General features: G+C 49.1%; 1 protein-coding gene across 1 annotated transcript in view; it reads left to right on the forward strand.

Moving 5' to 3' along the window:
- The first annotated feature begins 537 nt into the window (after positions 1-537).
- SLC18A2 (solute carrier family 18 member A2) overlaps positions 538-25,657 on the forward strand; it is a 38,327-nt gene continuing 13,207 nt past the window's right edge. The window contains exons 1-10 of the mRNA XM_058544095.1: positions 538-587; positions 1,014-1,155; positions 2,591-2,942; positions 11,522-11,580; positions 11,862-11,945; positions 12,266-12,358; positions 13,142-13,231; positions 13,335-13,378; positions 13,456-13,516; positions 16,017-16,112. Of these exons, the coding sequence (XP_058400078.1) occupies positions 1,035-1,155; positions 2,591-2,942; positions 11,522-11,580; positions 11,862-11,945; positions 12,266-12,358; positions 13,142-13,231; positions 13,335-13,378; positions 13,456-13,516; positions 16,017-16,112 (1,000 nt within the window). The 5' untranslated portion in view covers positions 538-587; positions 1,014-1,034. The remainder of the gene's footprint in view (positions 588-1,013; positions 1,156-2,590; positions 2,943-11,521; positions 11,581-11,861; positions 11,946-12,265; positions 12,359-13,141; positions 13,232-13,334; positions 13,379-13,455; positions 13,517-16,016; positions 16,113-25,657) is intronic.

Genomic DNA, 25,657 nt, shown 5'->3' on the forward strand with positions numbered 1-25,657 from the left:
AGGGGTGGTGGGGTGCAGAGTGGCTTCCCCAGCAAAGACAGATCTGTGCCGGGCTCCCAGCACCGTGACGCCTTTCCCTGGCACACTCACCCAGTAGCCTTCATGTCCTCATGGCCATTTTCAGGGACAGTGAGGCTCAAAGAGCAGGGCCGGATGAAAGCACGAATCCCCGACTTCTCACCTTGGCCCCTGACCCTTCATCTGGGGCCCTTGACCCATCGTCCTGGCCTCCCTGACTTCTTCCCTCTGCGCCCCAGCCGCTTCCCCTGCGCCCGGGCCCCCAGGGCGCGCGGCCACGTGCCGGGCCGGGCGAGGGCTGCGCTCCGGGCGGCTTAGGACGGCGCAGCCTGGGGGACCAGGCGCAGAGCCGACAGGGCGACGCGGGTCTGGGCAGGTGGCGGAGGCGCGGCGCCGGCGGGTGGGCGGAGGCCGGGGCGCCCCAGCCCCCCGCGCCGGCCGTGACGTCAGAGCCGGACCCGGTAAACTGAGCGGCGGCGGCCGGGCGCTGGGGTGGAGACTGCCGCCCGGAGCCGCCTGGACGGACGGAGCCCACAGCGGCCAGGGCCGGCAGCGCAGGCGACCCCGAGGTAACGCCGGCCCCGCTCCCTGCCCGCAGGGCCCGGCGCTGGGGGGTAGGGGGGTCCGGCGGGGAGCAAGGGCAGCCCCCCAAGGCGCTGCGCGCGGGGCTCCAGGGCGGCCCGGGAAAGCGGGGGCGCGGGGCGCTCTCCGAGCGCGCAGTCGGAGAAGTGGGACCCTCGGGGCGGTGGGGAGGGGGGTAGCACCCCGCAGACCCAGGTTCGGGCCCCGGCGGCGCTCGGGGCGTGGGGAACGGGGAGCGCAGGTGCTCGTGAGGACGCACTCCCGGCAGGTGAGCCGCGGGTGGGACGCCCGGGACCGTCCCGCGCCGCCCGTGCGCGCGGCTCCCTCGCCGCCCCTTTGGCCCGGTAAGTCTGAGCACTGGGGTGGGGGAGCCCCGGCCCGCCACGGCCCCTGACCGCGCGCCGCGCCCGCAGCCGAGCCCCGGAGCCGGAGCCATGGCCCTGAGCGAGTTGGCGCCGCTCCGCTGGCTGCGGGAGAGCCGCCACTCGCCGAAGCTCATCCTGTTCATCGTGTACCTCGCGCTGCTGCTGGACAACATGCTGCTCACCGTCGTGAGTACGTACGGACCCGGCGTCCGCCTCCCCGGGCACCGCTTCCCCGGGCGCCCCATTTAGACGAGCGCGGTCCGGGGAGGTTGGAGAACACGCTTCGCAAAAATACATGCCCCAAGACTGCCGCTCCTGGGCTAATAGGAGCCGCGTTTGTGGCTTCGTTTTGCTGGTGGTCAGGTCAAAAAAATGTGACATCCGATAAGACCCAGAGCGTGTGTTTCCTCCTGATAATTTCCTGCTTCCCCCTGCCCACTTTCACAGTGATGAAAAAGATTTCAAGGACTAGCAAGTCCCAGGGTTCAAAATAATTTTGTAATAATTATTATGCTCCCCGAAAAGGCGGGTTAATAATTTGGTGTAACATCCACAGGAACAAGTCAACATCCCTCCCTCCAAAAAAGGGAATCGACATTTAAATATATTGTTATCAGTGAATGACTTGAGATGGAAACATTTCGCGACCATTTCAAGAGCAATTTGAACAGTGTTGGTTTTAGCCTTTTTCCTATAATGGAGTTTTGAAAAACTAAATAATTGAAATCCAGGTCTCTTAATTAACCCCATTAACAGCAAAGCATTTGCCATGTTTTTCCTTAAAAATATCCAAATTTTTAATGAATAAAAAAAGATGTTTTATTTGGACCTTAGGTGTGGGTTATTTCCTTTCTCTCCATTTGCAGGTTCCCTCCTGACAGTTTCAGAGCATCATAGTCAGGTTTTCACCTCAAGGATTATCAGAGTTGTGGGGCTCATCTGAGTTCAGTGACAGGGGCCTCAGTTCTCCTTTGTGTAGAATGCTCTCTTTTTATGCACATGTCCAAAGCTTCTGTTACATCAAACAGGTTTTCTTTGCTTTTATGAAAGTCTCAGGAATATCTTCCAGGTTGTATGAAAAATTGCAGGTTCCCACTCAAGTAATAGAAAGATGAAGTGGGTCTTTTGCAGAATTTCCAAATTATTACTTCCTGCAGGTTTATTTTTTTCTGAGACACATAATGAAATTTAGGTTTCTATTTCCTTACTTCATTCATTTAAAGGTCTTTCTCAGTCTCGGAGAAGCCCCAATTGACCCCAGGTCAGCACTGACTAGACTTCAGACCACATTTTGCTTTCTTAAAATAGTCCTGTGAAGGAACCCTGTACTGAGAGACCCCACAAAGGACTAGAATCTCTGGGGCTGGGCAGTTCTGCACAGTTGCTGCCCTGAAAGCAGACAGGCTCGCACACCTGCTGGGGGCTTTGTTCTCTCTAGGGAGCTAAGCAATGTGAAATTGTTCCAGTGTCAGTGTGGGCACCTGGTGCGGGGGTCCCATTCCTCGGGTAGACATACCAACTCTCTGGGCCTTGTTTGGCATTTGATGTGACTGTAGTTTTGCTGGCATTTGTCCCGGGGGAGGGTTTCAGTGCAATCACAGCCTCGCTGTTCTGCTCGTCTGCAGTCCCCATCATCCCAAGTTACCTGTACAGCATTGAGCATGAGAAAAATACTACAGAGATCCAGACTGCCAAGCCAGTGCTCACAGCCTCCGCCTCAGGCAGCTTCCAGAGCATCTTCTCCTATTATGACAACTCCACCCTGGTCACTGGGAACCACACCAGAGACCTTCAGGAGGGGCTGCTGCATAAGACCACCACTCAGCACATGGTGACCAACACGTCCATGGCGCCTCCCGACTGTCCTAGTCAAGACAAAGACCTCCTGAATGAAAACGTGCAAGTCGGCCTTTTGTTTGCCTCTAAAGCCACCGTCCAGCTCCTCACCAACCCGTTTATAGGACTGTTGACCAACAGGTAGGTTATATTATCTTGGCCAAAGTGTTTTGATTTTATATTGTTCCAAGCTCATTTCCTTCTGCGATTCTGATTCTCATTCCCTGATCAGAATCTGGAGAAGCAGTGGTGGGTGAGCTGGGGAAAAGTCCAGTCTCCTTTCCCTTATGTGTCTGTCCTTAGTTAATCGTGATTTCCTGTTTGTTCCACCTTTTCAGTGCCACCTCTGTTGCTTAAAAAGTAAGAAAATATTAAAAAAAAAACAACAACAGAATAAAGAGGCCCTCCCAGAGTGGGAGAACTTTGATTCTGTCGAATACCAGATTTCATAAGTGCCTTCGTCAGTATCGCCCTGGGGCAACAAGAACTCTGTAGCCACCACGGCCATCATCATCGGCTTCTATGTGCCATGCGGCTTTCTCTTCTCTTCCACCCCTGGTCGTGCACTTCCTTGTAGAAAGCCAGGGTGGTTTCTTTAGAGGAGGCGTGGTGACGGCCGGCTCGGGTAGATGATGGGGTGGGGAACGTGGGAAAAGATCATCAGTAGTCCAGCTGCGGTGATGAAACTCCTAGCTGATGCTGAGGTCATGGTAACAGGTATCAGTGTAACATGGTAACAGTGTAACAGTTCTTCCCTCTGCCAGTTACTGAGCTGTGTCCACATGGGGAAGAGAATTGAAGCTGTTTTCTGGATGATTCAAACTAACTAATGATGCCCCAAATAATACCTAAACTAGCTTTGTATTAATCTGGATGTTCTGGATTTTTTTGGACCCACATTATTTTGAATAATTGTTCACATCTCCATTGTTGGTGGCCATTCAGCAGGTATTTGTTTTTCTACAGCTGAGGTGACCCAGCTCTGCCTGGTCCGTGGGGGCTCAAAGCACAGGATGGGGGCTTGCATTGGAGGGGAGGAGGCAGCCCCTGAAGGTGTCGGTTGCAGAGAGAGGGAGCTGGTACCGTGCGGGTGGTGGGGTGGGCTGCCACGTAAATGGTGTAGCCCCAAAGGCAGAAATGCAAAAAAAATGGCAGGGAGGGGAGTGCCCAGAGTCACACTTGTGAGCCAGGCCTGGAAGCGTGAACAAGGCATAGACTAGAGATGGAAAAGAGGAGGTAAGAGCAGCCAGGGTGAAGTAAGAGGGCAGGGCAGGGGGACCGGGCAGGGCTGGCTACAGGAGGCCCAAGTGCTAGGCCGAGAGGGGAGTGGGGTTTTGTAGTGGGGGTACTTGGGAGCCACTAGAGGTTCCAAAGTCAAGTTGAAGACCCAAGCACCCCTTGTCGGCTGAGAGCAGGGACGTCTTGACACTCACCAGGGCTTTGGCTTAGGGAAGGGGGAGCGGGACTGGCTACAAATTTGCAGGGCCCTTTGTTCAAATATTATTAAGCATTTCAAGACAGCAGCAACAGAGCATTTAACCAAGCACAGAGCCCTTCTGAGAGTGGGGCCAGCTCTGGGGGGTGGGGGTCAATGAGTGATGAGGCCTGGGGTGGCGGCGGAGGCTGAGAGGGTACGACAGATCTGGCCTTCCCCCAGCACAGGCGGCCCTTGGACACACGGAGGTTGCTGGTAACGTACCCTTGGCAAGTCAGAAGGAAGCACATGATAAACTTTACAATTTGATTTTCTGGGCTGAGTAATGCCATTGAATCAATTTTAACAATCCCAAGCCACGTCCAGCCCTCCAGTCTGTGTCAAGCAATATTTGGAAGCTGCTGCATAAAGTACACTGAGCAAATTAACCCAGTGAGGATGCACTGACTGTGAGCCCACCAAGAAGCGCCACTATCAAGGTGGCATTTGGCAGTTCCTCTTTCTTCAGGAGGGAAACCAAACAGACCTCAGTAGTTGCACGGCTGTTTCTTTTTTCAAGACTAAGAGCGCTTCTTAAAACGCACCTGGTATAATTACAGAAAACAGCTCAGGGTTTTGTATTCTGAGAAAGCAAACAGCTCAAATACTATATGGGAAAATTGAGGACATTATTGTAATAATGCCTTGCCAGTCACTTGGGCGTGAACGTTACTAGCTGTACAGTGTAATACTTAGAAACTCGGCTGGAATGACGTGAGTGTCCAGTCTCCCAAATGCAGATAACAAATGAAAAGCTTTTATAAAATCCCATTCTTGGTTTTAGTGCTTTGCTTATGCCATGGGGAAAAAGCTTGTTTAAAGCCAGTGAGACCTTTCCCCTATTAAATACTCCAAATTCTTGGACATTGCTGCCACCCAAGGCTCATGTTTGGGGCTCCAAAAAAAATTGTCTTCCAAGAGAAAACCTAATTTTGTTTCGTGACCTGTGAAATTTAGTCTATTCTATAGTGAGTAATCCACTTTGGAACTTATCTAGAGCAAAAGTTTCACTGGTTCCCTAACTGGTTCCCCCTGCTACCAAGCAGATTTCAAAAGATTCTTCATCTTCTAGTGCTGCCTTGTTTTTTTTTTTTTTTTTAACAGTTTTATTTATTTATTTTGTGAGGAAGATCAGCCCTGAGCTAACATCCATGCTAATCCTCCTCTTTTTGCTGAGGAAGACCGGCTCTGAGTTAACATCTATTGCCAATCCTCCTCCTTTTTTTTCCCCAAAGCCCCGATAGATAGTTGTATGTCATAGTTGCACATCCTTCTAGTTGCTGTATGTGGAATGCAGCCTCAGCATGGCCGGAGAAGCGGTGCGTTGGTGCGCGCCCGGGATATGAACCCGGGCCGCCAGTAGTGGAGCGCGAGCACTTAACTGCTAAGCCACGGGGCCGGCCCTAGTGCTGCCTTGTAATGTGGAAATGCAAACAAATTTTAATATTGGTGTCGGCAAAACAATTGAGTGCACTCTGTTCTCTCTCCAAAATGACCATGATTTGTAATTTTTCTAGTATTTTCCAAGCCCAGTAAATATGAATTTGGGGAGTTGCAGCATTTCTGGGTACTCCACGGCTCTGCTCAGAGAAGTGATAAATACATTCCATTTCCCTTTACAGAATCTTCCCTTGTGAGCCATTGCAAATAGTCTTTTGATGTAATTTGTGCCAATCACATCTTCAATTACCAACAAGATGTGTGACTCACGTTTTCAGTGTCGTAAACAAGTGTGTTTAAAACAGCATTTTAAAGTTGGTTAATGTTTCTGATCAAAGAGTACTTAAAAACCTCAGGCGTGACTCACGTTTTCAGTGTTGTAAACAAGTGTGTTTAAAACAGCATTTTACAGTTGGTTAATATGTTTCTGATTAAAGAGTAGTTAAAAACATGGAGGATCAGAGCTGGAAGAGACTGTAGCAAAGGCTTTTGGGCCAGTTCTAGCATTTTTATAGACAAGGGGGTTTGCCACTCAGGAGAAAGCGTTTGCCCACACCAGCAGCAGGACTCGAGTCAGGTGTCCAGACTGGCTGTCCAGGTGTCTTGCTCCCTTCCCGTTCTTTCCTGCTCACTGTTACACAGTTTGTACGTTTAGCTACTAAAAAATAATTAATACAGGTCAAACTCTGCCTTTCTCTCGCCTTCTTGGGCTCTCCCTGGTTGTACCAGGCTGAACAAGTAAAGGCCCAAACAGTGAGTTGTTGATTGCTATTTTTAATCAGTGGGCAGAGAGTTTAGAAAAAAATCAGCCTGGTGTTTTGACCATGGACCCTCCCTCACCTCCCTGGCCCCAGAAAAATAATATCTTTTTCCAGCCCCTGATGTGAGCTGGTCCAGCTTCCCAACATCTCTGCAGTGCTTCTGACAGTGGGGAAAAGAAAGGACCCCTATGTCCCCAAAGATGTGGGGGAGCTACCTAGAGGCAGACTGGTGGGAGCTGCTCCTTTCTAAAGACTCTTGCCGTAAGCGGGACCCACTCTGCGATGAGACACCCCACATCATACATGTCACTACCCGAACCCCCATATTAAAACCTGGACACTCATATTCATGGTCCTGATGCTGCTGTGCGAGTGGCTTTTCTGGGTGGGTGATACAAGAGGCAGGCTGCCTGTCTGTTGTTTTAAATATTGGATGAGATCTCATGCCAAACCCTGAAAATAAAAAGTAACAGTTCTTGGGAAGCATTGAAGTGTTCATCTGGCTGCCGATATGATCTGAGTAATTCCTGTTTCACTTGCGCTGCAGGGACCATATTTTTACTGAGAAATATGTGACCAGATAGGGAGCAAAGGACCTTTGATTTTGGCAAATGTAGTGATCACATATTCAATAACACACTTTCCAAAACCTGCGGGTGCCTTGGTCGACTCGATTTCCATCTTTGAGTCTCATGTGACTTATTTTATAATTCCAGTTTATTCATTTTGTGATCGCAGTTGTGGGTAAAAGGGGATAGAAGGATTATACTAGCAACACGTGTTATCATTTGGCCCAGCAAGTGAATTTTAGACATACACACACGTAAGAGGAATGTTCCAGGTGGATAAACAATGTGAAGACTCCTCTACATTTCTGTCTCCTGTAAGTCAGGTTAAGATGGTGGCATCATCGTCTTCACTTGTTTCACATGAGGCTTAAATACTAATCACATCTTTAGAACCAAAAGATAATCCAAATGAAGCGTGTAGCTTGGGAAAGGGTTAACTCCGGGTGCCCTGCTGGCTCCCTCTGCTCTCCCCTTAGCTTGTCATTGTCTCGGTGGTCTGCTTTTTATCAAGCCAGTGTCAGTGGCTTAATTTATTTCCATAGTTACCTAGTATATTTGAAGCCAGTTATTTTTGCTCACAGATCTTAGCTAACATCAGAACGACAAGAAGGAAGCTACAGGGCATGAAATCTCTATGAAATCTACTGTGGTTTTTTATTTTTTTTCTCTAGCTTCAGTCAGTGGGTCTGAAGTGGGCTTTGTAGGAATAAGCAGTGACCTTTTCAGCTTCTCTGTGGACAGGGAAACCAGCTATTCTGGAAAGGGATCTCCTGTCCTAGACGTTGTTAGGATGGTAGGGATCATGTGTCAGTCTTTGCTTCTGAAATCAGAAGCTGGCCGTGGAATTGGGCATTTCTCATGGGAGCAAAGCCCCCTCTTGAGCTGTGTGTCAGAGGACAGGAGTAACGCCCAGGAGAGTAAGGAATCCATGGCTCCCGTAACTCCCCCAACACACATCTAATAGCTGAAAAAGACCTAGGGGCTAAACCTAAGAATTTTGTTTTATTTATGAAATGATTGACAGTAAACTTCCTCGTGTATCCTAGCAAATCTAAAATATCCTTCCGTTTACTGATGTTTACTCACCATATCTCCTTTCGGGAGCATGTTGAGATAATTGGAAAGGGAGACGCCACCTCGTCTTATCTGGTGATAGTTTGTACCCTACTGGGTCCCACACTCTGTGTCCTTGCTTTTGTCACCACAGCAGAGGGAACCAAGGTTTTAGCAGGCCCTGAGCATGGAGCTTGCATTAGTCTCTGTGGCAGAGATGAACTAGTTATTAGCATTAGAGACAGAGGATTGATCGTCGTTGATGATTTAGGGACATACGGGGCTTCTCCACTGACCAGATATATACAATGAACATAACTTTTATTGTTTTATACTTTTTCTTAGGGATTTGGTATATGATTTTAAGTCTTATCCTAATTGGATTAACTGCTCCCCGATGCTCTATGGAGGATGACTGTGGGCCAGGGTGACTCATGAGGGGATGATAATGGGATATTTGGTTAAAGGTTTGCCACATCAGATCTAGCTCTGCTTAGCAGTACTTAATTGAGATGGCATGGAATTGGGACAAGAGGCCAACTCAGATGTTTATGACTAATGTCAGTTGAGTTTCTGTCTATTTAGGAGACATTGTGGGGAAGGAGAAAGGGCACTGGCGATCTGCCCGTAACTCAGTGACCCTGAGGCATTGGACAACCTTCCTTCTGAGGTGGGTGTTCTGGGGGCCAGAAGAGTTTGAGGGCGGAGATCCAGGAGCTGCCCATGATGCCATCTTTGACTTGGGGCTGAGCTCCCAGGAAAGATGCTGCCAGCACTTTCCACAGGGCAGCTCACCAGCGGCGTGGCCAGTGATGAAAGTGTAGGGCACACATGTCCAGTAATGAGAAGGAGGCGGCTTGAGCTGAGTGGTATCTGAAGCTTCGAATTGGTCTTTATGACCATGGGAGACCCACTCCATCTCTGAACCACAGCATTCTCACCCAAGATGAGGGTTTGGACTGGCCAGCCTTTGAGTTTCCTTTCTGCTTTGCCATTTGGTTATTCCATACATGCTTTATTAAAATCCCAAAGAAATTTAAAAAAATAGCTTGCTGTGTTTTTAAAGAAAACATAGCACCTGGGCTCGCTGAAAAGAATCCTCCATGAGTGCACAGCCCTGTGGGTATGGAGCCATCTGGCTTTAAATGAAACTGTGGACCCTCCATTCCACTCACCTTGTGTGAAGCCTGCTCTTGTGACTGTCGTCCCCACCAAAGTATGCACTAGCAGGACCCAGCATACCTTCGACACACAAGATATGCCCGTTACTCTGAATTTGGGGCAAGTTACTTAAATTCCCTGAGCCTCAGTGTAGCCATCTGAAAAACAGGGATAAAACCAGCTGCCTCACAGAACTGCCGGGAGGATCACAGGTGACCCTGCGCGCTAGTTCTCCACTTACCGTGTTGGGGGATGCCAGAGCCTACTGGTAAGAAGAAGCCCAGCCCAGCTGTGTCCTGCTGGGTGACCTTGGCCAGTGGCCAGGTTGCAGACTGGGCATAGTATCGCCAGTATTCCAACAGCTGTGACACATATATTGTTTTCCAAGTAGTGTGTTGAAGGGGATGAGAAGCCTGTATTTATTCCAGGGAAGCCACAAGTAATGTCATATGTTCCTTCTTCCCCCAGATGTGCAATAGATGCTGAGAAAAATAAACTGCATTCAAGTTCTCCTGTCGGAGCCTTGTGGGAGTTTCCTTGTTCAGTGTCCAGCAGTGCTGTGTAGGACCCCGTGTTGTATATGGGTTTCTTTTGTCTACATGAATAAACAGCACCGAGCGGTCAGCTCGGGGCTAGTTGGGACAAGAGAAGCTGCTGTTTGATGACCATCTGAACTGCAGTTCAGAACCTGGTGTCTTTCCTGGTTCACCTGGTTGGCTTTGAGCCCCTCTTTGTGAACCACGATCTCATCTCAGGTCACAGTAGGGGAATCTTTGCATGGGCTTATGGGAGGGGGGCTGCCTGGGAATCTGTCATGATTTTGAGTTGCTATTTGTATCTTTGGTGTTTGGTTTCTGGATGCACATAAAGCAGTTAAAAAAAAAACAAAACAGGAGTATTACTAGGAGAACTTTCAGAAAGCTTCTATTTAAAGCCACATATGCCCTTTGGCTCCTGGGGAGTGGTAAAGTTTGCAATGAAAAGCCCTGGACTGGATGGAATGGCCTCAAGTGAAATTAGCCCTAGGATGTTTCACAGGTCACTTTTTCGTACCTCAGTTTCCTCATCTGTAAAATGGGGAGGTGGTTGTCTGCCCTTATCAAATCATTGAGCTGATGGGTTAAGTGCTTGGAGAATTGAGTGTAACCTTTAAATGAAGGTATTGTTATTCTGATTTTTTATTCAAGCCTGAAATAGAAGAAGCCTTCCAGGCTGAGTGACTGGGGCTCAGGATCCTTGGTCCTCACTTGGTTCCCCTCCAGGATCCGGAGGGTCCAGGCTAGAGGGAGACGAGGCCTGGAGATGCTCAGGGCTGTTCTGGATTGACGAAACCTCCTAGAGGGCAATAGCTCAGTCACTGTTGGCCCCTTCTCAGGGCGGGGCGCCAGGGAGCTGCCTTCACCCTCATGCCCCACCATGCATCAGGGGACCAAGCTGTCTGCTTAATTCACAGAAACAGAGGAAAGAAGGAAGAGATGGAGGGAGGAAATGAAATTTCTGAAGCACCTTCTAATCGAGTTCCAGGCCCTTTGGTAGCAGTTAACATCCACATAACATCCACATCCATTTTGTGCTCCAGTTCTGGGAGGTGGGAGGTGATCTCTCCATGGGGCTGAGGGGACACTTGCCTGGGTTAAGTGGCAGGGCTGGGTGTCCAGGCTGGGGTGAGATACTGGAAGGCCAGGGTCTACCCCCGACCCCCATCGGCCTGGTGGCAGAGCCCTGTATAGATGGTGCTCTACAGAACAACTAGAAAGTTGAATTTTTGCACAGAAGACAAGGCCTATCTCTCTAGGCTGGCCTCGTTGGGGTCAACATGAAGACAGACTTGAAAATCTTCTTGCTTTAGTGCATTTGTCTCTGCTGCCAGCTGAACCAGTCTATGACCTTTCATCAGAATCATTTGATTGCAATTGTACCTTTGGGGGAGCTCCAGCAAAGACTATAATTAAAGAAACAATAATAAAATAACGGAAACTCGGGCCGTGTATTTTGGATGTGTTCTGGGTGACTTGCCAATATTGTGCTAACATTTGTTGCAGAGAAATTTCTGTTCAGAATGGCAGTCCATAAATGTATTCATGTTCCAAGATAGTCAAACACAAAAAGGTCACATAGGAAGCACCAACTGTATGAATTTTTAGAAAAGTTGACCAAGCACTTATCCACCTGATCCCAGAGGGAAAGCAGGAGAGACTCAATATAAAGCCTTAACAAAATACAAAGCGGCCACCAGATTTTCCTTGTGGTTCTGTTTTGCAGAATCGGCTATCCAATTCCAATGTTTGCGGGATTCTGCATCATGTTTATCTCAACAATTAGTAAGTGCCTGATGTTTGTCTTCTGAGTGTGGGTCACCGGGAGGGCTCTCAGGACCACGAGCTAGAAATTGAGAATACAACCTGGAAAGTTTGTGTATTGGCAAAACTGCAGAAAGGAGTCGATAGAGAGAGGTCTTCGTGGAGCAAAAGCACAACGTGGTTAGTGTGGAAATGCACCATCAGGTTAAGGGAGGGCTTCAGAAATGCCGCTGCTTGGGATGATTTGGTCGCAGCATCCGCAGCCTGCACTGATGCGCGGTGCTGGCCTGTCCTCTCCGCAGTGTTTGCCTTCTCCAGCAGCTACGCCTTCCTGCTCATCGCCAGGTCGCTACAGGGCATCGGCTCCTCATGCTCATCTGTAGCTGGTAGGTGGGGAATACTTGAGTAAGTCAGTACCCTGGGGGGCTTCGGTTGGTCAGAGGGGCCACCAGCACTACCTTGGCTGGCTGGCCCCTTACAGGATTAGCTGGATAATTGAGAGAATCAAGGTATTGGTGGTGGTGGTTGGTGGTGGGTTCTTGGAGGAGGTACCTGCCTCCTTCTTGGATTCTGCTTGGTCTCATATTTTTGTTAATCTGCTGGGTTTGGGAAGATTGCAGGTCTGGGCTGCACAGGGAAGGCGAGTCATAGATTGTTCTTTTGGTGCTCCCAGAGCTTGGCTATCATGATTTCTTTTCCTGTTTAGGGATGGGCATGCTGGCCAGTGTGTACACAGATGACGAAGAGAGAGGCAATGCCATGGGAATTGCCCTGGGAGGCCTGGCCATGGGGGTCTTAGGTGGGTGAGGCCCACTGTGGAGGTGAACTGGGAGGAGGGGCCTGTCTGGCACTGGACAGCGAGTCCACATTCACTCCCAGACTCCCCGGCTATCCCCTTGTTATTCCCTACTTTCATGGAGCCTTTGAAAAATGGTGAGACCTTCCTGACCTGGGAGAACGTGGGCATCCCCTGCCTCTACCCCCAACTTGCTGGGTGACCTTGGGCAAACAAACCCCAGACCTCTGGGCCCAGATGTAAAACAAAGCCTTGAACAGGATAATCGGCCAAGATCCTTCCTCTCAAACATTCTCTCAGTTAATGATCACACCTGAGGACCTTCCCACCGTCCGAGTCTGCCTCCCCACCTGCCCTGCTGACCTTCCAAACGAGGGGCAAGTCTTCCCTGAGAGGAGATCGGGTCCTCTCCCTTCTCTGTTATGTTCCTGGCCTTCATTTGGGAGCCCCAGGTTCCAGTCTGTGCTGGTTTATAAGGAGCGAAGTCCTCGCTGACCCATTTTCCTGTGCTCCTTAAGCAGTGCAGTTCTGTGGCCCGGGTCTTGTTTCTCTCTGATCTTTACTTTTGGGGTGACCCTTCTAGTCTCTTGCCCCTGTCTCAGGTGTAGAACCACTTGGAGGAAGTTGCCAGGGCAACTTAACACTACTGAAGAGGATGTAGGCTGGTCACCCCGAATAGTTTTTGGAACAAAGTAGAGAGAGAAAAACACAAGAAACAAATGGGTGGTTCTAGGGGAGGGGCTCAATCCCGGGCCTGGCACTGGCCCCCCTTTCTCCTCCTTGCAGTGGGCCCCCCCTTTGGGAGTGTGCTCTACGAGTTTGTGGGGAAGACGGCTCCGTTCCTGGTGCTGGCTACCCTGGTGCTCTTGGATGGAGGTGAGTGGGTCCACGTGGGCACCTTGGCCATGGCCTCGGCTGCTGTGACCTTGGCATCCGTGCTGGCAGGTGCTCGGGTCCACACCTTTCTTTTCTCTCATAGCTATTCAGCTCTTTGTGCTGCAGCCATCCCGGGTACAGCCAGAGGTAAGCCAAGCCGCTGGGAGAGGAGGGGCCTGTGGTGGCCATGTCGACCCTTCTAACCCCTGTTTCTCGCTTGGCAGAGTCACAAGGGGACGCCGCTAACCACCCTGCTGAAGGACCCGTACATCCTCATTGCCGCAGGTGGAGCTCCCCTCAGTCTTCCGGGTTCTTCTCAGCCAAGGGGTGAATGGCGAGGACCAACGTTCATTTTGCTGCTGGAAATGTTGGGCTGTAGAAAAACATAAAGGGCAAAGAGGTTATATGTCACAAGACATTGTTTGCTTCCATCGTTAATTTCTGACACTCAGCTAAGTTCTTTTGTTGTTTTTCATTTGGAGCAAAGATGTCTGGGTCGTGGAGATGCCCTGCCACGGAGGTTTGCTTTGGGCCAAGCTTGCTCACTGTGTTTGTGTCAAAGGCCATCATTGTTTGGCTTTGAACTTCCAGAAGGAGTCTGTGGCCTCACTGCAGGCCTCTTAGGTGGGCGGTCTGATTCACCGTGGCATGTATGGATAGAGACTGACAGCAGAGCTGCAGAAGGCCAAGAGGGCACCTCCCTTCCTGCAGAGGGCATCCTGTGCAGCAGCAGAGAGGCCAGAGGAAAATACCCTTTGGCTAAAGAAGGTCATGACGCCTTTGGGGTCTTGGCCTAGATGGGCTCAAAGGAAGCCCTGGGGTTCTATGGCTCTTGGGGAGGATAATGGGCTGCATTTATCTAAGGTACTATCCCCCAAGACCACCCCAGTGGCTCAGGCCTGGGGCTGCGTAACAAGGGACCAGCCGTATGCTGCCTGGGCCTGGATACTGTGGTCAGCAGCGGCCCTTGGGTCCAGGCCAGGAGGGCACAGCCCTGAAGTGTGGTGTCAGACCCAGTGAGGATTGGTTTGTCTAAGCAGGGGTCACAAACACTAGTGGGGCTGGGGGGCATCCGGGTGGACTGGTCACACGTCCGCCTGTGGGCATTCAAATTCAGCCCATTCAGAACCCCAGGCTGGTTTCGTTTCAGTCTTCTGCTGCTGGATTTGGTCAGGGCAGCACCTGTGTAACCCTGGTCTAGACCCTGTCCGTCATGCCTGTTGGCCAGAGGGTTGTAAACCTGGTGTGGTGACCTCTTCATGTAGGGGGACCTCTCTGTGCCCCCGGCAAGATGTCACTGGAGCCCTGGCTGTCCAAGGTAGAATGAGGAGAGGTGTGGTGAGAGAGGGGGCCAGAGATGCGACTCCCTGCGCCTTGGGGCAGACATTTGGGCACCTGTGCAGCCCGGGCCCCTCCTGCCTCAGGCTTTCTCTGACCCTCACTGTCTCGCCCCGACTCATGGCGGAAATACAGAGATCCACCCGGCACTGAATGTCAGGCCACCAGCAGGTCCAGGCAGCCTCCACTGGGGAGTTGGGGGCCAGGCAGTATCTCGTGTGTTCCAGTGGGATTTTAATTTATGGGGGTGCTGAGTGATGACATGGAGAGGTCAGTGCAATTAGAGAGCATGCCACGTCACTCAGGGCCACATGAGGAAGCACCAGGTTTGGTCAGGAGGCAGAAAGGGGTGAGGGGAGAGCCTATGCCAGATCCTTTATTGGGGTTTCCGTGGGAAAGGCAAAGCAGGGCAGGGTAGACAGCTTAGGATTGGCTAGTGTGAATAATTCCAGCAGGCTTTGGGTCTGGGGCTGTCCCCACTTGTCTGGTCCCTGGTCCTGGGTGATTTAGGGCAGCGGATATTGGCTTGATGTGTGCGAGTTAGACAGGGAGGAGGCTCAGAGTATGGGCTCTGGATCGAAGGAGAGATGTAAACAGCTTTGGCTGTTTGGCCCTAATCAATAGATGGCATATAGACAAATACCAAATCTAAGAAAACACAGAACAGGTGGGTGAGGAGAGTCCCCTCATTTCAGCATCGTTTCTGTGTTCTGCCTTTAAATGTCACAAAGAACGAAAAAATCTCTCTTCATTATGTGAGCACCTTAATCATGATTGCACAACGTTCTTTGAATAGGGATTCTAGTAAATTAGAGGTTCCAGGGGGCACAGCACAGGACGCTCCCAGAACGATGGGGAACAGTTCCGTGTGTCTTTTTCCAGTTGGTTCTACATTTACAAAGGGTTCTGGTTAACACAATGATAATAGATATTTGCAGAGATACCCTATATGTATAGTTGATTAAAAAAAAAAATCCCTCAACAGCACATCTGTGTTGAATGCACTGGATTTTGGTGCACCCCAGTGCATCATTAGAAATATCTGTGTTGATTGCACAATGAAACATAAGTGCAGGAGCCCCACGTTGCCCGAGTCTGTGTGGTCTGGAAGTGGCCTGTGGTGCTGGGTGCCCTCAAGCAAGTTGCTTCGTTAATAAATTGAAGCCAAATGATCTCTAAGCCTCCCTCTAGTTTCCAACTTTATGACTCTGGGATTCCAGTTGTTTAAAATAATTAATAATAATAATAATAATAAGAGTAGTAAATCAACCCTTCTCACTAACCTCTTGACCCATTATTTATCTTTTTCTTGCAAAAGTAGGAGATGTTCTGGGTATCTGAGCTGATTATTCTGGCTGTGGGCACGTGGGTTTAACTGTGTTTGGAAAGGGTAGGGGATACTTGAGACCCAAAACAGAAGCATCCTAACCATCTTCCTCCCTTAAAGGATCCATCTGCTTTGCAAACATGGGGATTGCCATGCTGGAGCCGGCCCTGCCCATCTGGATGATGGAGACCATGTGTTCCCGCAAGTGGCAGCTGGGTAAGGACTGGGGCGGGCTCTTCTGATTCTAGAACTTTTGTCTTCAGGGTGGGTCCCATCATTGTAGCCCTGCCAAGCTGCAGGTACCAAGATGATAAAGGGATTGTTTCTGTTTGATGCGTAACGGGGTCAACGCTTAGGGCAGCAATGAGCTTTGGAGTCTGATTTGGCTTCAGGTTTTGTGTCATCTCTAATGGTTGCAGAATTAGTACAGAGGCATCAGACCTGGGCAGCTATGAGAGAGGAAAAATGCATTCAGCATCTCCCCATGTTTCTGAACTGGACTAGTTATAGTAAATATATGTGGACAGCAATAAAATTTATGTGAAAGAGACAGCAAACTTCTTAGTTTTTAAGGGGATGAATTTTTAAAAGTATTTTTAATTTAGAAAGTAATACATGCTTATTACTTTAAAAAAAGTCAAAGTACACAGATTGAAGAAGTAAAAATTTTAAAAATCTCATATTCATCTTTTCCCCTCTCCCAGCCCAGTTCTCGGTGAAGTTCATTGTTAACAGTTCTGTGTGTCTTTTTCCAGATGGTTCTGCATTTATCACCGTATGTGAACGCTTAAAAGCTCAACCCAAGTTGAATCTTGGATTTACACATTTTGGGTCACACATTTACATCATTGTGTGACCTCTTGTTTTTCCATAGTTCCGTGTCAGAATGGATAGATTTACTTTTCAAAACTAATTAAATTTAAATTTTATCAAAGTTAACACATGTACATAGTTTTCAAGATAAATAGCATTATAAGAATTATAATGAAAGAAACAGGAGTCTTTGTTCCATGCCTCCCCATCTCCAACCCCCTTCCTCAGATTCGGTCAACTTCAACTCTTTTAGTTGTTTCTTCTGCAAATTTCCTTTGTGTCTAAATAATATGTGTGCACTCCTATTTTTTAACTTTCCAATTTCGAACATTGTTCACCTGCTAATACAGTAGATGAGGATTTAATGCCGTTATTTCTCCACCTGAAAATATCAAAGAAGCAGCTCACATGTTTTCTCACCTTTTGTTCTCCTAAAACAATTGTATTACATTTGTTGATTAGATTGGCATTCAGTATTGCTGTTATTGTGACTATGTAAATATTGTTCAAAGATGAGCTATGTAGGGTTCTGTGATTATTTCTTTTTATAAACTTTTGTTTTTCATGGAGTTAGTAATTGCTGTCTTTCCGTTTTCTTAGTTTTCTGTGTAGCATTTACGACTATCCCCCAAATTCTCTGGAAGAGATGAAAGGCCCTCTAAATGTGGCCAAGTACATCAGCAAAGCCAGCTTTTCTGTGTTGTCACTTGTTTGTGGACATCAGTCCCAGATCAGTCTATCCTCCCGCTCCAGTCTAGCGTTGTTCTCCAGGTCATCTGGGCCTTTCCTCTTCCAGTATCTGGGCATCTTCTTTGCCTCTCTTCTGTTTCCTGTATTCTTTTCTCCTGTGTTCCTCCTTCTTGGTTACTCCCTCATTATGATGGAACACATCCTCCAGCAGCTTCCTGAGAAGAGGGCGCATGGCAGGTAAAGTTCTCTGAGATCCTGCATATTTGCAGATGTCTTTATCCTCACCTCACGTTTGGTGAACTTAGTCTGTTTGGGCATATAATCTTTGGTTGGAAATCATTTTCCTTCAGACTTTTGAGGCCACTGTCCTATTGTGTTCTAGCACCCAGGGTTGCTGTTGAGGAGGCCAGTGTCATTCTCATTCCGCGTCCTCTGTAGGAGCTCAAAGGATCTTCTCTTCCTCTCTAGGTTATAAGCGTCCATGATGGTTATTTGCAGTGGGGTCTGTCTTGCTCCACTGTGCTGGGCACTTGCTTGGTCAGCCCTTTCACTTGGGAAACCCCTTCTTTCAGTTCTGGGAAACATTTTTGTATTATTTCTTTAATTAGTCCTCCCCCTCTGCCATTTTCTCTCTCCTCTTTTACTGGTACTCTGATTGGTTGGATGTTGGACCTCTACGTTTTATCCTTTTAATTTCTTATCTTGCCTTTTCTTATTTCCATTGAGTTCTTCATCTTCTAAACTGTCTGTTGAATTTTTATAATTGGTGTCATCACATCTTAAGTTTGAAGAGCCCTTTCGTATTTACCCTGAGTGGTTTTGTGTGTGTGTATGTGGGGTTGTTGAAATAACACCCTCTTACCATTTAGTAGGAAGATTTCTGTTCATTCCCCATTTCAGCCTCTTGTGTTATCCATGGTCTTCATGCTGCCTGGGTCCCAAACCTTTTCACTTCAGTTCCTCTAAGGAAATTGTCTCCTGCCAGGGTGAGCAACTGAGGGGGCGGGGGCAGGGATCCGACCGCTCTTAAAACAACCTTTCAACCCTCTTTCCTGTTGGCACCCTCAGCCCTCAGCCTTATCCTTCACAGTACCTGGAGCCTTTAGTTCCTGAACTTTCTGGGTTCTGCGGCACAAAAGGTCTTGCTTCATGTTAAATAAAACTAAAGTTAAATAAGCTAAGCTACAGCTAAGAGAGGTCTAGATCAGTGCTGTCCAACACTTGCTGCTACGATGATGCTCTTCTCCATTTGAGCCATCCAATACTGCAGCCATTAGCTAAAAATTAACGATTGAACACATGAAAAATGCCACTAGTGCAGGATCTGATTTTTTAGTTTTATTTAACTTGAAGTTAGTTGCTCCATGTGCAGAACGAAGGTTCCATTGTTCTCCGCTGTGTCCATCGCTGCTCTCCCTCTGCTCTTCCTCTCTCTCATTGCTTTTTCTCGTGTCTCATTTTATCTGTCCTTGGGCATGGTGGGGAGGGTTTATAGTTTTCTTTTATTCCTTTACTAAAATTTAAATGTTATTTGGGATGGGAATGGAGAAAAGCCTATAGATTCAATGTTCCCTGTTTAACTGGAAGCCCATCATTCATTTTAATGATTGCATATTATTGTATTGCAATGTTACACCATAAATTTTCAACAGTCCCCATTGCTGAACATTTGGCTTAATTCCAGTTTTTGCCATTAGAAACCACACTGCAGTGAAATATCCTTACATGTACCCCCTTCATGTTTGGAAGAGTATCCATAGGGCAAATTCCTAAAATTTCTATGGGCGTTTTGATGTTTGGTAGCATCGCGCTAACACGGGTATGATCAGTATTTCAGTCTTTCCCAGTCAAGTGTGAGAGAAAGTGTGTAAGTCATTTTGACTTTGTTTTGCAAATTCTTTATGAGTGAAATTGAGCATCTTTTCATATGTTTATTAGCCATATCTATTTCTTTACTATGAATTTCTTATTAATATACTTTGTCCATTTTTTCTGTGGAGTTGTCCTTTTCTTGTTGATTTTAAGTGTTCTTTGTATATCAAGATATTAATTCTTTATCAGATGTTTCACAAATATTGCCCTCACTTTGTTGTATGTCTTTTTGACTTTATAAATGATATATGTTTTTGCCACTCAGAACATTTAAAATGCCAGTAGTCAGATTAGCACTCTTCCTCTTTATGTCGTCGTCACTTCAAGTCAAGTTTGGAAAGGCCTTTCCCATGCCAAGACTTTTTTTTAATCAAACATGTTTGCCTCTAATAAATTTGATTTGTTTTTTACATTGAGATCTTGAATTTCAGGGAATTAATTTAGCTATAAGTCGTGTGATAGGGATCTGGTGTTATTGATTTCTGTATGGTCACCAGTTAGGACCAGTAGTCCTCAGAGTCTGTCTGACTTTTCCCGCCTCCGTCATGCTCAAAATGACTGTGTGTTCTGGATTCTCTCCTTGGTTCCATTCATCTGCTGTGTTCCTGTGTGAATACCCTCCTATTTAATTACTGTTGCTTTAGAATGTTGTTTAATATCTGGAAGGCTCATCCCTACACACATACTTTTTTCTTTAAGAATTTATTGATCATCCTTCCTAGAGGTATATTTTCCTTTCATAGTTGTTTCAACTTACGTATTGATGTCTTCAGATGAAGGCTCTCAGTTCTGAATTAAGCTGCCATTTTTAGTGCCCCCAGCCTTCCTCAGGTGACTTTACCTTCCCTCTGTGCTGGTGTCTTGCCAGACCCTGACTCCTGGTTCAGACTCGTCCCCATTCTTCCTGCCTCTCTACGGTTGGCCTGGCCTGAACAGCAGTCCTTTTGGGTTCTGCATTGAATTGTTGTGTTCTTACATCAAATGACCCTTCATTAAAAAGCCCCAAATGGCTGGAGAGGGGAGGCTGGGTGGGGAGGGACTGCTAATAGGTGTGAGGGTTGTTTTTTTTTTTGCTGAGGAAGATTGGCCCTGAGCTAACATCCATTGCCAATCTTCCTCTTTTTTGCTTGAGGAAGATTAGCCCTGAGCTAACATCTGTGCCACTCTTGCTCTACTTTATATGTGGGACACCGCCATAGCATGGCTGGTGAGTGGAGTAGGTCTGTGCCCGGGATCCGAACCCGTGAACCTGGCTGCCAAAGCGGAGCTTGCAGAACTGGAACCACTCGACCACAGGGCTCGGCCCTGAGGTTTTTTTTTGAGGGGTGATGAAGTATTCTGGAATTAAATAGTGGTGGTGGTTGCACAACTCTGTGAATGTACTAAAAGCCAATGAACTGTACACTTTAAAAGGATGAATTTTATGGTATGTAAATTATGTCATAAAACAAAACCAGAAACAAACTCCAGACAACCAGAGTTATCCAGTGAAGGAGGGAAGATTCTTGGCGCTAAACTAAGGCAGTTCTTAGAAAATTTAGCTCTGAACTTCCTGGCAACGAAGACCAGAGGAAACTCAAGGGCTCTCAAAGCTCGTGAAGAACGCACGCCACGTTGCACGAGGGATGGGCTTTTTCTAACCCTGAGTTAGCGAATAGCAGTTTTGCAAAAGGTGAGGAGACCTTCATGTGTGGTTGCTGATACTGGCTGTGAACACCCTAGGAGCTGTGTATCCAGCTTTTCTTTCCTTCTGGCCCCTGTGATGGTTTGGGGCCCCGGGTGTTTTCGGGAGGTGCCCTGTGTCCAGCGGCGCGTGCCTGCGAATGGAGCGCCGGCATTGGCTTTGCGCCGGCTCTGGGCTGAGATGCTTTTCCAGTGTTTCTGATGTCACCACTTAACCCACTTATTGCCCTAACTGAATGCCTCCTGGCTGTGTGCAGGGCACTTAAGCTGCTTTGCTCTCTTCCTCTCCAGACACAGCCTGAGGCTTTCTTTGTAAAGTCTTCAAGTCAGCCAGAGCCCCTGGGCCATCCGGGTTAGATAGCAGGCAGCAGGCTGCCTAGATTTCATCAGGAGATCCCCTTGTGGGGCTTATCACCCAAGCCAGATGTTCACCCACCAGCTTGTGGCACCTTTCCACCAGTGAGGTCATTCCTTCCCTCCCTCAGAGGTAGACTTGTGTTTCTTCAAGAGAATCACATTCCTGTACCTGTTTGCTGTGTCATCCCCACTGTGAGGGAAACACCCACCTTACGTGGTCTCTGCAGCTTGTGGCCCACGTCTCCCGGCTCCTCAGGCCCCTCAGCCTTGGTGAGAAGGGCGCCGTGGGTGATGCAGTGCGAGGACCCAGTGCCAGGATGCGGGCACAGCCCTTTCCCTGAGGCCAGGACAGCTCAGGCCCGCCCTGTTCAGGGTCTTCTGTGAGCTTCCCCAGTGTGAAAGGGGAAGCCTTATGTTTCCCTGACCATTTCTGGAGAAAGACCATAAGATTTGAAGTCAGAGGAAAACAATCCTTCTAGCTGCCTGGGTGACACGTGATTGCTCTTGTTGAATGCTGTTTTTGGCCATAACTTTCAGAGGAGGTAAAGATGGCAGTCCATCCATATTCCAGAGGGCTCCCTTGTGAGCCTGCCCCCAAACTCCTCATGCTTCTACCTAGGGGTTGGTCCTGGGTTTGGGTTGTTGGAGAGAGAATCATTTCCTGGTGTCTCTCTTTACCTCAAGTCCTGGGTCAAATGACCTCTCCCTGGCACCTTGAGGCTTAGGGACTCAGAGCTCATGGTGAGGCCTTCAAACCCCAAAAAGGAAGCTTAGGCTCTGGGGAACAGGCCCAGCAAGGGTGGAGCCAGACTCACTCTTCTGGTTCTTCTAGCCCGTTTGTCCATAGTGAGATGTGGGATGGAGGAAAGAACACTGGCCTGCTCGGCAGGGGACCCATGCTGCTCCCAGCCAGCTGTGACCCTGGGGCATGTCTTGTGGCAGCCTGGCTGGGTACCAAAAGACAAGATGACTGCCAACATTCTGTGGTTCCGGGATGTGAGGACTTTGCCTCCTGAGCTCCCTTAGGACAGAGCAAACTGGGACCATTGCCCCATTCTGGTTCCCACCGGAGCCCTTGGGGCTATCAGGAATGGGTCCTCCAGAGCTTGGAAAAAGCCGAGAACTCATCCCACAGTCACTTCTGTGGCTGCGTGACCAGCATCAGCTCCCCGTGGGCTTTGTGATGGTCCAGCCCTCTCCCTCATGTGCTCATCAAGCCTCTGGTGGAAGCCAGGCTTCCCATAAAAGCACTAGGAATAGGTGGGTGGCCGTCTCCCTGTTGGTGAACTTTCTCGTAGGAGCAGAGCTAAGTGAAGAGGCACGGGCACCCCTCTGAGGAGAGCAGGAGGCCAGCAGAAGAACTGGCTCACACGTGTGACCCCAGAGCACTGTAGCCAGCCCAGTCAACGCTGTGCTCATTGAGTTGGGAAAAGGCCTGGAAAGAATTCGTTGTATTTGCAGGTGATACAAATTTGAGAGTGAAAAAGATGGCCAATTAGTCACAGATTCAAAAAGATCTCCACGGGCAGAAATGAAGGCCTGAAAGGGACATGGTGAGATTCCTCTGGGAAGGATGTAAGTCCTGCCTTCGGCTTGAAGACGCCCCTGTGAAGGCCAGGTGGGGGGTCTGGTGGAAGGGCCGGTCTGCGCCCTAGAAGCTCCGGGAGGGCCGGTGGGAGCTGGGGCTCCAGAGATGCCGGCGCAGGTGCGGGCTGCCCCAGGATCAGGGCAGTGACAGAGGGCCAGACCGTGGAGCGAGACCTTGGATTCATTCGGCCCTTCTTTCCTTCCTCAGATGCTAGTGGTCATGTGCTGTGCACCCCACATGGAGCTGGGCTGGGTCATTTCTGGGCATCATGTTTCAAGGTAGAGAAATAACTTGAACTCATACGGAGGGGTGACGGTAGACACACTATCCCTGGGGAACAACCCAGAGTCCTAGTGGTTTCACCTGGCAAGCCAAGCCGTGGGTGGGATGTGTCTGGCCCCTCTTGTGCTGGTGGCCGGGCTGGGGGAGGAGGTGGAAGCCATCTTCTCTTGGCTCCAGAATGCAAGCCAGGCCCTCTGGGTGGTAGCGACAGGGGCAGGCCTAGGACTTGGTGTTAGGACACTGGCCCTGTGGCAGCCGTCATCCCTGAAAGGGCCGTCTGGAAGAGTAGTAGGCTCTGAGCAAAGTTAGATGATCCCCTCTTGGGACACCAGACGGGCTGCTGGCAGCATGAGGGACACTGAGGTTTCTTTGAGTTCCCAGAGGCTGGGTCTGTGGTTTGTGTGATGCAGTGGAGGCCACAACAAGGCAGAGCATGCTGAAGCAGTGTCAGACAGGAATGGGGAACTTGGAGTTGGAGGTCCAGAGAGCACGTGGTCCTGTCCCCAGCCTGGAAGTCGAGAAAGGAGGACTCTGGGCTCCACACCACACCACCCTCTGTTTCCCCCATGAGCACGCTGCTGGCTGAGGGATGGGGGCCTCCCTGAGTACTTTCGGTCCTGTGAAGTGAATGTCCTCACACAGGACTTGCCTCTGAATGGTCAGCCCTGTCCTGGGCACCTCCTGTGTGCCACCATGGAGCTGGGCTGTGGGGAGACAGATGAGGTGGTCCCTGCCCAGGAGTTCCTGCGATTTGGGGAAGGCCAGTGGGCCAGGGTGAAAAGCGAGTAAGGTGTGGCCTGTACTGGGTGACAGGGCGTAGGAATCAGACTGGGATTTGCTAGGGCCCTTCCTGCGCAGTTTGCCGTCTGCTCCTCAGAGCCGCCCTGTGAGGTGTGTGCAGTAGGACCTCTCACTGTTTCTTGGGCTCTGCCAGGTTAAAGTGACCCACTCAAGCCCCAGCTCGTAAGTTTTGAGCTGAAATGAAGACCTTGTTTCATGCTGCCTAATCAAATGCTTTTTGCTTGTGAAATTGGAGTTTGCTTCCTGAGAGTGTTTGCTGTCCACGGAAAATAGGGCGCACTCTGCTCCCGGGTCGCATGTGTGAGCTCAGCACCCCACTTGCAGGTCAGGAAGATGTTGCTGATTTGTGGCTTCCTCTGGAGCTTGTCTGCCTCCTGGAGCTTCGGAGCTTGGGCTTGATGACGGAGATGCGTCATCCCGTGCTTTGCTCCTGGACTCAGGGTTCACCAGGAAGCAGGAGTTCTGGCCAGATTCTCTGTGAGCCTCTTCCTCGGCCGCAGTTTATGATGGATGTCTGTGGGCTGAGTTCAGCCCATAGGTAGGTTTTAGTTGGCTGGTACAGCATCAGCCTGCACAGGGTTTATGTTTTTAAAAAATTAATTGCCAAAATTTAAGAATCAGGAGATTTCATGTAAGAATTCAGAGTTCCAGCTTTTCTAGAAAAACTAGATCTTCCAATCTGGGACTGCAATCCTCCAGGGCAGTAATTGTCGGGGGAGAATGGCAGCTGCCTTCCTAGATGGGGTCTGTGCCCTCCCCCTCCATTTTCATTTTGTTTCCCTGACGCTGAAACCCAGCGTCGGTGGCTCTTTATCGTGGTACTGGTTGCTTTTCTTATTTTCGGCTTGCTTCACTCATTTCTGCCTGCCTGGCCCCTGTAGACACTCATCCTGAGACAGAGGCCCTCATGACTTCTTATGTCTCCAGACTAGCTCAGTTCTCTACCACACACCTTTAGAGGTCAGGCTTAAATACCCAGCTGCTCTGGGAGCTTCACCAGCTGCAGCCTCTGGGTTCTCAGAGCACTACGCGTGTCCCTTCGTCACAATTCCCATTGTCACACGCGGCCGTGTCACAGTTCAGATGTCATCTGAGTCCTTCCCTTGAAGATGCTCTCGTGGTGACCAGAGCCATGTTGTGGTCATTGTCTTTGCTGCAGCCCAGCACTGAGCTGGGCACATGCTGTCAGTTATGTCAGCTGAACCGATTACCCCCAACAATTATTACCCCCAACAATTATATTGCTAAGTGTGACAGAAATGGTTTCCTGGAACATGAAATGAGATCGCTCTTTATATTATTTCCCAGATCACCAAGTCTAGAATGGTTTGGTTTGGGATTTAACTCCTAGAACCGATCATTTTGAAGTCCCTACTGTGCTGGGAGGCTCAGCCTTTCTGGAGATTTGATGGCTTGCATTAGTGCCTACAGAGGTGCAGTGAAAGGCTAGTGTGTCCTTGAAGAGTCAAGACCACAGTAGTCCGTTAGTGTGCAATGAGCTGCCCGGACAAGGTGGGTCCCTGTGCACTTGGAGTGTGGTGGTACCTGCTGCCCACCCAGTGTCTACCATGTGTGTCTAATGCATACAGTCATGTGATTGAGAACAAAGCACCTTTTACCATCTGTGGGCAAGGCTTAGAATCAAATCTGGTATATCTGATTTCAAGGAAAAAAA

Source organism: Diceros bicornis, chromosome 6, assembly GCF_020826845.1.
Source record: "Diceros bicornis minor isolate mBicDic1 chromosome 6, mDicBic1.mat.cur, whole genome shotgun sequence".
In the NCBI taxonomy this organism is placed as follows: Eukaryota; Metazoa; Chordata; class Mammalia; order Perissodactyla; family Rhinocerotidae; genus Diceros; species Diceros bicornis.